The sequence below is a fragment of the Mucor velutinosus genome (assembly GCF_035048745.1).
Source record: "Mucor velutinosus strain NIH1002 chromosome Unknown tig00001542, whole genome shotgun sequence".
NCBI lineage: Eukaryota > Fungi > Mucoromycota > Mucoromycetes > Mucorales > Mucoraceae > Mucor > Mucor velutinosus.
Genome location: NW_027041924.1, coordinates 43,263 through 59,474, shown reverse-complemented (window position 1 = coordinate 59,474; position 16,212 = coordinate 43,263). Strand labels below are relative to the sequence as shown.

Sequence of the window (16,212 nt, the reverse complement as noted above, 5' to 3'; positions counted from 1 at the left end):
TAAGCAAGTAAAGTGTAACGAAGCCAATTTAATAAGAACCATGTTTGGACGCTATTCTTTGTTCAACTGTTAACTGAGCCCGGGATCTTCATTGATTGAGTTCTGCTCCTGATTTATCAGAATTGAATATTCAGTGAAATTTAAACTGTAATTAAAAGATGTCTGCCGTTTTATTGATATATGATTTGACTGTATTTATACTTATTGAGATGGATCAAGCAAGTGAAGATAAGGATTATATATCATGAGTAATGGCATAAAGATGAATTGTGCGAATGATTGATTATAAAAGATAAGGTATATAAAAGCATATGATGGGAATAGACGCAATGGTGATATGTAAAATATCCTTATTATTATATTAGATTGTTAAACTGCATTGTTATAGTTGATGGATTATTGCTTGACAGTTGAGCCCAAATAAAAAATGCTGTGATTCCTCACTGTTATAGATCAGCTCCTCTGTGTTCACCATGCGTATGACTTTCCCCATGTAATAAATTTAAAAAACATTGCTTGCATGAAACTGTTTAATAGATATCAGATCAAATCATTGCACCTTATCCGACATTTTATAAAGGACTTAAATTATAACTGTTTGGATATACACTTTTATTACAAACACAATTATTATAAATGACAGATCAACAGGAGATCAACTAGTTATAACCCTTTGGTGCTTCAACCTCTGAGCCAATCAGATTGCTTGAAAACTCCGCTGACCCAAAAAAAAATTTGCGAGGGTTTCCCCCTGTTTTGATGTGAGGCAAAATTTTAAGCTCCGCTATATAGCAATATAGCTGTTACTATCATCAAACTTCCCCCAGATGCTAGAGCATGTCTTACTTACACCACCTAGCTTTAGATTCTGGCATTGAGACTCCCAATCATCACTAAAGTAAGTAGCGATAACCAAGTGGAGGCGGCCTATCTACCTCCTAGCCTCGGATAAAATCTTGTTGAGCTTCAGGGATAGGCACATCCACACAACGTAAAAAAGGTATGCTTCAAAAAAGAAACAACACAAAAATAATAAAAGAATGAAAAGAACATACTACTATAAGAGTACAGTAGTATGTAGGCAAAACAAAGAGACACTCACACGAAGCGAGTCAAAGAAAAGCATAACAAACACAACATCAAAGATGTTCAGAACAGATCGTTGTTGTTGCAATAAAGTTGCATACATGAGCAACGTGCAAGGTAGTAATAGTCGGATGTAAAGGAACATGGCACAAACACGCACAACTGCAAAAGCAAAAGTGGTATTATAAGTTTGCAATACAACGTAATGACTAATATTGTTTCATGTGAAGCCACAGAGGAAACACCACCAACAAAAGAAAAAGGAGAAGAAAGCGCAACGAGGCAAACATCATGGATGCATTATTACGAGAAAGGAAGCAATAATAATAAAAACGTCCAGAGACGTTTTATATTATTGAGACCAGAAGAAAAAAAGTTACTTACCACTTACCACAGCCACAAATAGACCTCCAGAGAATGCGCAATAACCAGAGACAGACCAGAGAACAAGCATACATCAAAAACAGTAGACCATCAAGGACCAGAAGATTACCAGCAGCAACAGCAGCCGCACCAGCCCCACTAAAATAGAGAAACGAACAAACAGTATTAGAGAAGGCTATACACAGAACGTACGCAGACCAGATACAGACCAGATACAGACCAGATACAGACCAGATACAGACCAGATACAGACCAGATACAGACCAGATACAGACCAGATACAGACCAGATACAGACCAGATACAGACCAAATACAAACCAGACACAGACCAAATAATCAGCCCCAACAGTACTACTATAATAGAGGAACGAGAAAACAAACAACATTAGAGAAGATCATACATTGACCGTGCAGAGACCAGATACTTACCAGACACATACCAAATAAGCATTCACTAAAGACGGTAGGCTAAAGGAGATACCAGAGATAACATAAAAGTGAAGGCAGCAGGACCCACATCAAACAGGCAAAAGAATTATTAAATCCTAACAAATAAATACTTTTAGTGTAAATTCCACGGCTTGCTGTGCTTATTATTAAATTATACCTGCTACATTCCACTTGAAAGAAGCAGTATCAAGTTTTTTTAGCAGCGTAAGACGGTGTTATCAGAAGCTAGAGTGTTATTGTCAATCAAACGGTTTCCAAAACCGCCATGGTTTGATACTAAACGCGTTTTGCAAAAACGGAAAAAAAACGGTGGTATGGGAAAATGAGAGGGCGTCCTACACGACGTCACGGCCAGTATATTTGGTCTCAGTCTTCTGTTGTGGCAGCCGTAACTGCTGCGCTTTAATTTGAAATTATGCAGTGGGTATTTTCATGTTCAAATTTGACATAATCTCACATCCTTTAAACGTTTTTGCTAAATTTGACTATGAAAACTGTCATTGTAACGCCCAACTTTCTAATGCATCTTTAGAGTACTAAAGTAGCTCTATCAAATGGTGCTAATTACATTCAACTTTTAGACCGAAAATAATGAGCAGTGTGCAAAAATATGAAATCAGGTTTTCTGTAAATATGTCAAAATTTAGCATATGCAAACCTCATAGAAACAGTTTCCAGTGATGCATTGCGGTTTTGCAATCAATTTGATTCTATATGTATCATAGGAAAAGTCTTCATTTTAGAGGTAAAAAACACGATCGTTTGATTTTTAAGAATTTTCCCTTACTAGTACATATGAAAAAAGGAGAATTTTCATGGATTTGCGATGACCTAGAAAAATTTGAGATAAAGCATCTGTAAGTAAGGCGTATCAAAGCAGAGCCGTTTGACGCTATTCCAAGCATTCGCAACGCTTTGTAGCATGAGTTATTCGTGCTTCAAATGGCTATATTTAGACAGAATTTGATCTAAAAATAGGCATAATAGGTTTTGTCGACGAAGAAGTAAATAAATTAATGCTCTTTCTGGTATCTCTAATATTTTGCATTGTACAGAACTCGATACCTAAGCAATCGACACTTGTATTATTGAAATGCTGAGGCTCAGATCTTTCTTTTTGAAATGCGTGAATACAGTAATTTCATAACTTGAGCGTCAATGATGTTATGCAAACTTAAATCTTACAACTTGCTCAGACTGAATGAGATGCTTATCAGCTTAGCAGGACACTTTTGATAGCTGTCCACAATAGAAATGCCATATCTAGCCGTGAAACTAGGCCAAAAAGCCTATCCTCGATGTTAAACACTCGTATTTAACGAGAAATGACTGAAAACAAAAAGGCTGAGTGAGTGTTAGCATAATTGAGAAAGCAAACAACAAAACTTTGTGTCAAAGTTGAGCAAATAGGGATTCATGATACCTACAAACTTCGCAATACAAACGTCGACAACAATAGATTGTAGTGAAATCGTGTTTAAATGGTTTTGCAGTAAAACCAGGTTTGAATAGATTTCACAAAAAAAAATAAAGCAATAGTAAAATACAATAGAAATCAACTGTATTTTATTTATGTATAAAATGAACTGAAGATCCTGGAATTGAGTGAAGAAAAAAGAAGAGTATTTATACATTTGCATCTAGCTTGTAGGATTAGTGATGATATAGAGCAATAGGTTCTGCTATTGCGATATCTGGCAAATGTTGTTGATGTTTGATTTAAAGTGGTAATCAATGCAAGAGCACTGGCCATAAGGGTCGATTTGAGTAGTCTTGATAGGTTTGGGCGAGCTATTGTCATAGCATGATTTAATGTAACCTTGATGGTTTAAAGTATAATGTTTGTTATTGAAGTATGGAACCCTTTATCTGGGATATTGTGCAACTATGGCAGCAGGGCATAGTTGTCATATCTGAATATGCTTGTTATTGATTTGGTTTTATTTGGATAAAGATAACATCACTTATTACGACCATCATGGGTGTGATTGAATACACTGTGATCAGGAGTGATTCATTCACACGATGTGCGATATAAGCGTGTATCTTTACTTTAGTATGTTTAAATGGTTGTTGATGTACATTTGAGCGCTTTTACTAATAGATCCAAATAGCATGAATTTGAATGAGTGCTATTTGGTGAATTTCGGTTTTCAATCAAGTTGCGTTTGGGTGGCTATTTCATTACAGTTACATCCTATTTGCATGGCATCTGCTTGTATTCCTGATACTAGATACAGATACACTACGTACTAACGTGCTTGTACAATACATGCTATGTAAGAGACATGTAAGCGATATTCTAGATATATAATAGATATCATGATGTATGCCAAGATGAATACACCCTGATGTTACACTCAGACATGTGCAATTGACATGGATCAAACAGATTGTAGTTCAAGGCGCATACTAATAAACCGACTGTGCCGTATCTTTTGTAAGCGTCAGCTCCACACGAATGATCATGGCTCAATTCGAAAGCCTTCAACCTATTGCTTTTCTCAATACAACAGAACGTTGGAGAGTTAAGCAGCCAAAGACTTTATGTGGCTTCCAGTAGCTTATGATATAGGCTTCAAAACTTCACCCAGAATCTATCACTCCAAGAAGCCTGAGACTCTCCATTGTAGTCTTCAATTCTCTACTAATAGTGTGCTCTACCAGCCTGCAATCAAAGATTTGAACACTACATATGGTATACACGAAACGCAAAATGAGCTTGTAGTATCTCATTTAATGTGGTGATTAAACACGAAACTTATAATTTTGCTATATAATGTATACTGAGTACATGATGAGGTCTTTTATTGCTCACTCGACCCGAGAATTTCTCTGCAGCAAATACAGTTACAGACAGCGGCTTATTGCAAACTCGCTCCTTGAATACTGCTAACTGAAGGCTCCTATTTACTGCAGCGTTGGTTAGGATAGCAGCAATTAGAGAGAAAGCTAAACAGTTCATTTACATCTTTGTACAACTTGAACCTTATTCAATGAAATCGCCATTTGCCCAATACTACCAGAGAAAGCCCGTAGTCCACAAGCAAGAAAAAAGTGGGAAAGAGATGGTTGAAGCTCAATCTGGCGATAAGCAATCCTACATAGATTAGTTCCAATGGATTGATATTGGCAGCACATTTCCATACATTCGCAATCAAGTCTCATCATGATTTGAGCTCGATCCTTCATCAAATTTCGTTTATCATATCGTAACAAAATTGAGCACATTCGCTATGTTAACATGCCCTCTTTCCTCTAGACTTTGAAATTCGAACTGGCTACTACCACTCAATTATAGTCTAATTCATTGCAGGTCCATTATCAGATCTCCGCATTTTCGAACCATTGAACTGCATCGTATGAAACGACGACAAGAATGTTTGTGCAACAAAAAAAACAAACGCACTAATTGTGGGGTAAGGAATTTAACGTCTGTGGTATAAATCCCAAATGAACGTTTTCAAGAAATATACACAAGACACATTATAGACATCATGAGATCATGCACTTTTGTATAAGATCCCCCTCTTAAATTTTTGACAGGTGGTCTATTTGTGTGACACTTCTTGGACCCACATTTACCCCCTGTTGTGCCGGTATAAAATTATATGTGCTACTTGAATTTAGTTTGTTCCTCATAAAGAAAAAGATAAGATATTTAACGCCTTTATATCCGGTAATATATACGATCTTGGGTAAAATATGAAGCGTGCCTTGTTTGACACTGGAGAATTGGATGTTTCTATGCTATGGTTCTCAAATACATTGCAGAATGATCTCGGTACATGTAAGGCCTATCTGTTTGTTTTGATGTGTAACTGGGTTTCTTTAGTAGACAGTAGTAGCTGGATTATTAACTGTGGGAATTCTGGAGATTATGACTCAGTCGATACAACCTTGTTTGTGATCAAAACTACGTATGAATATGCCTTATGTTATCTGGCCAGAAACACTTAAATGTAATATTATAGCTATAATTGGCACTATTTCGCCTTGGCTCTATGAAAAATACGGTTTATTTCCATGGTTTGAATGCATTGAATATCGGAAATCAAGAAAGCTTTTCTGCACCCAATGACAAGCCGATTCAGATATGTGTCATAGAGCAGCAAGAGGACTCATATGCTTTAATCAAAACACTGAACAACTCAAGGATACGTTTTGAATCCATTAATTATATCCTTTTATAGGGGAAGGGCGCATTGGGTCGAGATAGAAAACAGTGCTGTTACATGATTCGATTTAACGATAAAATGGCTCTTTTTTCCTGATCATTCGCAAAACGGAGTTGAAGTGAGATTACACATTTGATGCTACTTTTTTGTATAAAAGCTGTCTTTTTTAACCTTTTAACCTTTTCCTCTCCCTCTTTTCTCTCTTTTCTCCAAATTTTATTTTCACAATCATGATCAGAACCCTTCTCCGTACAACAAAGACTAGCTACATTCAACTGAACCAACGCAGCACTATTCGATTTGCTTCAACCAAGCACGGTAAGCATTTTGTGTGTGAACAATCAGGTAGATACGATGACGCTGATGGATCTCTCGCTCACGTAGGCAAGGTATTGACTACTGAAACCATGCACCCTTTGGTCAAGAGCGTTGAATATGCTGTTCGTGGTGCTTTGCCTATTCGCGCTGAAGCATTATCTCAGGTAAGATTGAAAGGAACAGAAAAGATGAAATAAAGGGGTGGCATTTGGATGCTTATTGTTTCACATCACGATTGTTTAGCAATTGAAAAAGGATCCCTCAAAGTTGAACTTTGACCGGGTGGTTTTCTGTAACATTGGTAACCCTCAACAATTGAACCAAAAACCCATTACATTCTTCAGACAGGTAAATGGTGCAAAGCAAGGGGAGATCTGCAAGTGAAAACAAGCGTTGGCTAACATTTGAAACATGGAATAGGTCGCATCACTCTGTGAAAACCCAGAATTATTAAAGACAGAGAACAGAGCATTAGTGTCTAAATTGTACCCCGCTGATGCCATTTCTCGCGCTCAAGTCCTTTTGAAGAACATTGGCAGTGTAGGTGCCTATTCTCACTCGAAGGGTATCACTCATATCCGCGAAAATGTCGCCAAATTCATTGAACGTCGTGATGGCTACGCTGCTAATCCTGACGACATTTTCTTGACCCAAGGTGCCTCTGAAGGTGTCCAAAAAGTCATCCAGCTCTTGACCCAAAATCAGCAATCAGGTATCATGATCCCCATCCCTCAATACCCTCTCTACTCTGCCACTCTTTCATTGGTGGATGCTGCTCCCGTGCCATACTATCTCAACGAGAGCCAAGCTTGGGGTTTGGGCCGTGAAGAGCTTCAAAGATCTGTCGATGAGGCTCGCAAGAATGGTGTCGAGGTCAGAGCATTAGTTATTATCAACCCTGGTAACCCCACTGGTCAATGTCTTTCCGAGGAAAACATCAAGGAAATCATCCAATTCTGTCACGAAGAGCGTATTGTCTTGTTGGCTGACGAAGTCTATCAAACCAACATTTATCAACCCGAGCGTCGTCCCTTCCACAGTTTCAAGAAGGTCTTGAAATCAATGGGCCCTGAATATCAAGAGCAAGAACTCTTCTCCTTCCATTCCACATCCAAGGGTATGATTGGTGAATGTGGTCGTCGTGGTGGCTATTTCGAGTGTGTTAACATTGATCCTGCCATCATGGAGCAACTCTACAAGATTTCTTCCATCTCATTGTGTCCCAATGTGCACGGTCAAATCATGGTGGATCTCATGACCAACCCTCCTGTTGAAGGCGATGAATCTTATCCTCAATACAAGGCTGAAGTGGATGCTATCTTCCAATCTCTTGGTCGCAGAGCAACCAAGCTTGCACAATGCTTCAACAGTTTGGAAGGTGTCACCTGTAATGATGCTGAAGGTGCCATGTACTTGTTCCCTCGAATTACTTTGCCCAGCAAGGCCATTGAAGCTGCCAAGAAGGAAGGTATGACCCCTGATAGCTTCTATGCTATGGGCATGTTGGAGGCCACTGGTGTCTGTGTTATCCCAGGCTCTGGTTTCGGTCAAGAGCCAGGAACCTTCCATTTCCGTTCCACTTTCCTCCCCGAGGAGAACCTCTTTGACAAGTTCTGCGGTAGTCTTGAAGACTTCCACAAGTCTTTCATGAACAAGTACAGAGACTAAGTCATCTCTCTTTTTTTTTTCTTCTTCTTCTTTACCTGTTTATTCCTCTACAACTCTAGCTCCTATCCTCTCTGTATTTCCATATTTATAGATTAACTATATATGCATGCCGCTCATACGTATATAATAACTACACATGTACAATAATATAACTTTTTTTCACCGTTTATATCTTGGTTGATACTTCCAATGATTGATGTATACAGTTTTTATTTATATAAAACTGCTTTTTGAATAATGAACCGGTAACATTGAGCTACATGTCTTTTGTAGTATTCTCAGACGCAACCACTGTAGTCTCTGAATCTGTGTTTGCCATTGTCGGACGAGGGAAGTAATCTACAAAAGAAGAGTAAAACGAAGATCTTTCAGAGGCATGATGTTCCTGATCTGTATTGGCCATGGCTTGCTGTTGGTGTGCTTGTGCTTCCCGAGCAGCTATAATTTGACTGATGCCATATTCTGCATTGGACAATACAGGCTGGAAATAGCAGCTATCTAGTGTTTCGTCTGTCATTTCGCTGCCCCTTCGATCTACATCCTCGTCTTGGTCATATTCATCCTCTTCCTCGCCAGCCAGCAGATGATGTGTTGTGATGCCTGAATCCAAACGAGATTGTCTAGTCAACCGCTTTGCTGATTTCTTTGTGCTTCCCTCACCATCCTTTAGTCGCTCCAATGTAGCAGATTGCAGCGATGCGTCTAAATAGTTATCTCCCTCATGTTTACTTGGAGTTCTTGATATCGACGAGTGGATGGTAGGAGGAGAGGATTGAACACGAGTATTAAACCAATCATTCCACTTGACCAGTTCTTTTTCTGATTCTACCTGCATCAGTACATTGGACATGCCGATACCGTGGATTTTCAAAATGTACTCATTAGGTCTGGAGCGCTCAATGGATGAGCCAGAGTAAGCAAACACCTTTCCTTTGCTTGATTTTTCCTAGAAAGAAGGTGTTAGCACGCTACTGTGGCGAAATTAGCCCTTGTTGGCACACACACACATACCGAGAAGAAACTAAAGTAAGATATACCAGGCATTAGCACAACAGACATCATCTCCCATGCTGCCAGATATGGAAAGTACTTGAACACCTGTTGGACAGGAACCTCGGTCTACACAGTGCTTGGAGTTAGGAGACAAGTAGTCAGCAAAGGAGTAGTATATACAAAATACCTCGTGCACCTCCATCATGATACCGTGCATTCGCCCTTTTCTGGATATGTTGTTCAATTTCACCTTGGAATCATTGAGCGGATGCAACGAGTTGTTGACCATGTAATTTAGGCTCACGAGATCAGCGTCCTGATACGAGTCAAACTCAAACCTTGCTGAAGGTGTATCGCTTGATGCCGACTTGTCGTCGACAATGCCAATGGCGTTGTTTCTGTTACGCTGTCTTCCGCTTAGCTCTGACGTTTTGCCGATACGGCTAGAGGTATCATCCTTGTCGGGAAAGAAGAAGGCGTGCAGTTTGGGCACGAACAGTGTCAGCAGAGAGAACGTGGTTGCCCACACAATCATCGTCGCTGTCAGATAGTGTCGAGTGTAGTAGTCTGTTGTGGGCACAAAGAAGATGATGAATCCAATCAGCACTGAAAAGAATATGTTGTAAACGGACAGGCCAATTTGCTTGTATTCGCTGTATTTCGAATAGTTTCGCCCCACAGAACTTGTTTTGAAGGCCAAAAAGGTCGCAAATATGAGCTGAAATGAGCCAAATAACGTCAGCAGAGATACAAACACAGTATGTCCAGGGCCTCCTTCAAATGCACAATCGGTGTAGTATGCACTCTTGGACACAGGCACATTGACTGTGGAGACTTTGCCAGACGCAAACCAGGCAATCAGGATAATCTAATAAGAATCTTATTTAATGGGAGTAGGACATGTCTGCAAAACGACACTTACACATGTAGTAGCAAAGATGGAGCCAGACACCTTGAGCAGCTGAACGTCTGTCACCACTGTTCGAGTGATAAAGATGTTGTTGAAGATGCGGTATATGCGGTAGTTTTTAGCGATCAGGTTCCTAAGTAAACAGTGAGTAGCCATCCTCGATATCTTGGTAGAAGCATGATATACCCTAATATGAGCGAGTAGCCCAAATGAAACGTGATTGGAATCAAAGTACAATTGAGTGGTGTTCGATAGCCAACAAAAAAGAAGAGTGAAATATAAGCCAACAGAAACCCAATCAACTCGAGGACGCAAAACAAAGGACTATACGCCTAGTTAGATGATCTACTACCACATACAGCCGGTCAATCACTTTTACCTGGAGGCTTTAAAAACTTCTTGTTTCCTATATACAAGCACAACTACCATACTTAGTAATGCAATAAACGCTCCTAAAGAAGCTATCACAAGCAAGGTAATTGTTACAGGAGAGTTGTAACCGGGATTCAGATACAATCTGTCAGGAACACCTGTAGGTGCCTACACTAAGCATATTTATTGTAAGCAAAATCAGGGCATATCACGCGCTTGAGCAAAATACAAGTACCTTTGTCGTGCCATCGTGATACACAGGCAGGGATGTCAAGTTCATTTGCCCAGCGATGACTCTGCCAATTTCAATTTGTGAGCCATTTTGAATATTATACAGCTTAAAGTTCCCAGAAGAGATGTCTCCGTTTTGGTCAAATACAACTGGCCCCTCTGGACCCACAAATGATGTGTTGAAGGTGGATGGTGTCAAGTATTGGCCCAATTGACCTGTGGCTAGCTTCTGCAATATGTCGGTCTTGTTGGAAGAATGCAGAGATGTGTTGTAAATAGTCTGATTGAATCCGCTCGCCATGACCATCATGCACGAATAAGCTAAACCTTCATTGCTGCTGATATTGTTTTGTCCTCCGTAAGGATAGCTGTTTAAGGCGCCTGTTAGTGAGACCATGACCAGCAACATGCGAAGAAAAAAAAATAGTACATTACATGGCAGGGTCTAAATGAGACCATTTATCCAAAAAAGTATCAAAAGGAGGATATCCTGGCAGTTCTTTGAGGATATCAAATGTAAATACACCACCTGAAAATGTCGCATTGAAATCAATAGGTTTGAGATTATCCGTTGTTCGAGCAGCGTATTCCACTGGATCAATCAGGTCGATCAGAGATTGTTTTTTCAATGCTCGATTGGCTTTGGTCGAGTTTGCTGATAGCTCGTTCACGAATGCGGTTTGATAGATAGACGGCACAATATCAGTATTGTTCTCTCTTCTAGCCAAAATAGAGTTATAATCGTTGACGGCTGCAAATAGTGTGTTGGTGTCAGCATCGATGGTGATCCACACTGTATTGTCGTTGATGTAACCACTGTGTGCCGCAACAGTCAATGCTGCCAGCTGTGCTGTTCCCTCTGCTGCAACGAATATCACTCGCACTCCCGTAGCAGCAAAGGTGTCTAGTGATTTCTTGATATCGCTCTTGGGTCCATCTTCGTAAAACGATTGATAAGATTTGACATGTATGCCATGAATGCGAGCCTTCATAACGACGTTCTCAGATACTATATGCTATGGTTAATTGTGTCGGATCTGTATGTATGTGTCATGTCACTCACATTGCTGGCCAAAATCGTCATTTGAATACAGCACACCGAGTTGAGGCCACCCTTGACTGATGATGAATGTGATTGCAGCATCCGAGTAAAGCAGGTTGGTAGGAGCAGTTCTGAAGAAGTAGCCAAATTGCGATTTATCTGACAGGGATGCTATGAAAAGGTGTCCGTCTGTTAGTATTGCTGAGTAAAGTAGAGTTGGTCAAACTTGTTTCTTACTTGCAATAGCAGAATATGAGCATTGCGGTATTTGCAATGTACTGGTCATGAGCGCTGACAGAGATGTCCATGAAGACGATATATCACCAATGACTCCAATGACGCCTTCTTGAATCAGTGATATAGCAGAAAACACAGCTTGCGTGATGGCTGCTTGTCCTTCAACTGCTTTTGGGTATGAATCTTTCTCCACAAGTGTGATATAAGCACCGGGTATCAGGTTTTGTGCGTTGATTTCAGCGACGGCTAACCGAATCGCAGAGATACCACTATCGACAAGTAGCAAGTTTATAACATGACCCTCTCTTTCTCTGATCTGCTACATAGTAATTTACCTCACCGTCATGACTCTTGTCCAGCCATTGTTGTTTTGATGGAATGGCAGCAGCACGCCAACCTTGAGCTCGACGAGAGAGTCGTTTCTGGCGGAGGGGTTGATAAATGTGGTGCCCTGTCTTCGAGCCACTTGGAACGTATAGTTGTTGTAAGTGTCATGACAATGAAATGACTTGAAATCTTGTATCACATTATCATCGATTGAATCCGTGTCGTTTTTATGGTATTGTAACTGTTTTAGCTGCTGTGGAGTGGGTGCATTTTCCATGTTTTGCGTGCGATCTTTGTGCAGAGAAAGAAAGAAAGAAAGAAAGAAAGGCAATGTTGGAGGAAAGAAAGAGAAAAAGTCTGATTTAATGTACATGAACACATAAAAAGGAGACGAGATTATTTCAACATATGTCTACTGAACAACAACAGGAACCACAATGATGGGCAGACCAGCAACAATAGCTGATGGTTGTTAGCATAAAAAGGGATTTTGTGTGTGTGTGTGTGTTTGTATGTGTAATTTTGAATTGAGGCAAGGGGTAAAGCGATTTTATAGTCATATCACAGATCAAAACATTGCAAATTAGAATGAGCGAGGAGGAGTAAGGCAGTTGGAGAGCGAGAAGGGGAAGATGAATATATATATATATATATATACAATCGAGGAGACAATTAGCACATAGGAGGTCTCTCTTTTCTTTTTTTCATAGACCACCAACTTGATTTATTATTATTTGAGGTTTTTTAGTTAGTGGCAGAAGGGGTTCTTTTATTCTTTATTTGCATATTGTATATATTTATGCACAAAAGATTTATACATCAATTTGTGCGACATACTATATTCAGTGCTTGGGTAAAGGAATGGGAATGTGTCGTGGAGTAGGCACCATACGAGGTGGCAAATGACAATAATTGGGGCGGGTAACATTAGCAGAGAAACGATGGTGGCGGTGGCGAGCAAGGAAACGGGTGCATTCTGGGTATGTATAGCCAAGTAAAGAGTGGTTGCAAAGTGCATCCGCTTTCAGGCATTGATCGCTGCAATAAAGTGATTTCTATAACGAGAGAAAGTTGTATGAGCTAAATTTTAGTGCGCACGCAAGAGAAAACATGTGTTGCTCTTACGGATAAAGGGCTTATAGCCGTATCACAAAATGTACACCAGTTAAGATCACTCATGTTTGTATAACTAACTAATGGGATTCAATGTAATGACGGTTCATACAATTGTCTGCTTGGTAGGATTTGGACGACGTGATTGATTCTGTAGTGCTTTACTCTGCTGAGTGTAACTTGTTTGCGGTACAAAGATTGATGATATATACTTTGTATAGTGCAATGTTTTGAGAGATCCGGAAAAGAAAACGAGAAGGGAAGGGAGAGAAGATAGCAGAAAGAGCGATTTTAAGAGTGTGTGTGAGAGTTATATAGATTAAGCAATATTCTCGCATTCAGGTCAGGTACACACACACACACACATACACACACACACACACACAGGACAGCAACGAATTTTAATAAGTGTTTCGTTAGATTTTGTTGATCTCTGATCGAGTTTGGTAACATGTGTCTTTATTGGGGTCCGAGCGTTTCCTTTTTCTTCTCTGCTGTTGTTCAGATTCATGTCGTACTGGAGTTGGAGCACCTTGTTCTTTGTGTTTGTATTAGTTGAGCTGGGCATTTGGAGTTTCAAATGATGCTTCAGACTATACAAAAGCATCGCATAGAGCTGGAACACCGGACGGCATTTATTTGAAGCGGTAGGGACCCTCACACAGGAAAATGTACAGGATACGCAATGTCAATTAGCTCTGTAGCAGGTCTCGACATGAACAAACTTATACCTGCTTTCATTGATATATGTTTTCTTTATTGTTTCTATGTGTAATGCAATTGTAAAAGAATCATTTCATATGGACATTGGCAGACGAAAGCTATGGCTAGGCAGGAAGAGAGAAAAGGAGTTTGGTATTTACAAGATATAAGAGGTCTTTAAAGAATTTAATAACGACAGACATTGCCGTAGATTTTCTCATAGCCACTCATGCGAAGAGCAGGTAAAAATGCAGTCTGATGGTTTTGGATCGCTGGAGGATGAGGAGATTTCGTAGCAGGCAAAAGAGGGCGAAGGTTTTGCTGAGGATGCGCTTTCAAGGTAGGATCCATATGTTGTTGTTGTTGTTGTTGTTGTTGTTGTTGTTGCTGAATGTGTTGATGATGATTGATATTATTACTGTTGTTGTTATTGTAGGCCACAACGTGATTGCTGCTATTGTTAAATAATTGAGGTGGTTGAGGAATATAGACTGAGGAAGGATAGGAAGAGTAGGGATAGTTGTTGCTACTACTTAATGTTGGTGTTGAAGCAGCAGATGAAGGATTTGAAGATACAGACATGGATGAAAAGACAGATTGCAACTGTTGTTGATGAGGTTGTTGTTGAGGTGGAGGTAAGGAAAGAGGGGGTGGTAAATTATTAGGAACAGGTTTATGCATCACACCTTCTTCTTTCAAATGCTGAAGTGGAGAGGAGGGCACTGATGCACTCTGCTGGGTAAATGTTGTGTTACTACACATGTAGCGAGGTGAAGTGGGTGCGGATGGAGACTGATGATAGTTTGCATTATTCATTTCATCGACCGAAGCTTCCATGGGGGCTGTAGTTAGGGTAGCAGCGGCGAGAGGAGGGGAAATAGATGAAGTACGAGATGATGAAAAGTGACTCAGACGCTCTTTCAAGGCAGCATTTTCGTTTTGCAATTCCTTTAGAGCCGAGAAACATGACATGTTAGATGCGAGATGGCTTTGAGATGAAGCAGTGTTATCTTACCCTTATATAATCAAGAGATAGCTTCAAGATGTTGCCCTTGTTTGGCTTTTGGCCAGGCTGAATGGCATTTGGGACTACGCTGGATAATTCAAAGATCGTATTGTTGATGTTGTCTCTGCGACGACGCTCAACATGATTGTGGTTTTCTCTGCGTCGTTGGATTCTCTCAATGGCCGTTTTACTATCCAAATTGTTTCTATAGAAATCCGGGTTAGCATTTTCATTTTCTCACAAGCCAAAATGATTGGGATTCAATATGTATGATTAAAAGGAGGAATTTTTACCTGTTCAGGATATTAACGCCATTTACTCGATAGGCCGTTTGCTTCTTTGGCTTGGACTTTTTCTTGCTCATCTTTTGAGGCGACAGGTCAGAAGTAAAATTGAGGAATAAGGCCTGAGTGGCAGGACGCTTGTTGTTGCTATTAGTGCTGCTGCTGCCAACATGGGAGGAGGAAGCAATTGAAGAAGGAGTGGAAGTCTCGCCATCATCTTGAGAGGAATCTTCCTCAGAATCCTCATCTTCTGCCATAGCCATATCAAAATCTCGATCATGATTCGCTGCTTCCATTTCCTGTTGTACAGGTTTTTGCTTAGGTGCCATTCTATGATCGTTGATAATATGTGTCATGCTGTTAATTGAGTTAGTGTTGGTAGTGGCGCAAACCATGAGAGGCAAGGCTTAAATGGTAAATGATATAGTTTGTTTTTTGGTGATGAAAGCAGCAAAAGAAATGCTAGGTTTCTAAACAGCAATTTTGGAAAAGAAGAAATTAAGTGAAAGAAATGAAGAGAGAGAGAGAGATAGAGAAGAAAGAAGAGATGAATCCTTTCACATGTTGAATTATTTTTTATGTCAGGCTTCTGCCAATTCAAACTTGGAACATGTGTACTTGAAACTCACTGATGAGAGGAATCAAAGCTGAAGCGCCTCTCAAATCAAGTTTCCCACGGATCCAACCAATGGTATCAACGAGTTCTTTCATCCTATTGACCGATCTTCGGCCTCTTCTCCGGTAGATAGTTGAACTCTTTTCCCTTGTGATGTACATTTGTTCTTTTTTTGAATGTAACGTTTATCTGATCTTTTAGATCTCGAGCCACTGGGACATCTTCCTGGATTTTCCATCTTGTACATGTTCTCCTTATCTAACAGTCCTTGCTGTTCTCGCATCAAGTGAAGAA

The 16,212-nt window shown here is 40.0% G+C and overlaps 3 protein-coding genes across 3 annotated transcripts; 1 reads left to right on the top strand and 2 right to left on the bottom strand.

The window, feature by feature from the left end:
• Window positions 1-6,329: 6,329 nt before the first annotated feature.
• On the top strand, window positions 6,330-8,085 carry ATC70_004691 (uncharacterized protein; the record flags this gene model as incomplete). The annotated part of the gene is made up of 4 exons (XM_064823991.1): window positions 6,330-6,417; window positions 6,484-6,581; window positions 6,661-6,765; window positions 6,838-8,085. The coding sequence occupies 4 exons, from the start codon at window positions 6,330-6,332 to the stop codon at window positions 8,083-8,085; spliced, it is 1,539 nt and encodes a 512-aa protein (XP_064676927.1).
• A 256-nt stretch (window positions 8,086-8,341) lies between these two features.
• ATC70_004690 (uncharacterized protein) lies at window positions 8,342-12,474 on the bottom strand (the record flags this gene model as incomplete). The annotated part of the gene is made up of 11 exons (XM_064823990.1): window positions 8,342-9,031; window positions 9,097-9,204; window positions 9,266-9,946; window positions 10,001-10,121; window positions 10,175-10,312; window positions 10,368-10,528; window positions 10,596-10,959; window positions 11,027-11,600; window positions 11,655-11,804; window positions 11,871-12,139; window positions 12,206-12,474. 11 exons carry the CDS (start codon window positions 12,472-12,474, stop codon window positions 8,342-8,344), a joined length of 3,525 nt encoding a protein of 1,174 aa, XP_064676926.1.
• A 1,724-nt stretch (window positions 12,475-14,198) lies between these two features.
• On the bottom strand, window positions 14,199-15,631 carry ATC70_004689 (uncharacterized protein; the record flags this gene model as incomplete). Its single annotated transcript, XM_064823989.1, has 3 exons — window positions 14,199-14,960; window positions 15,028-15,223; window positions 15,312-15,631. 3 exons carry the CDS (start codon window positions 15,629-15,631, stop codon window positions 14,199-14,201), a joined length of 1,278 nt encoding a protein of 425 aa, XP_064676925.1.
• Window positions 15,632-16,212: the final 581 nt, after the last annotated feature.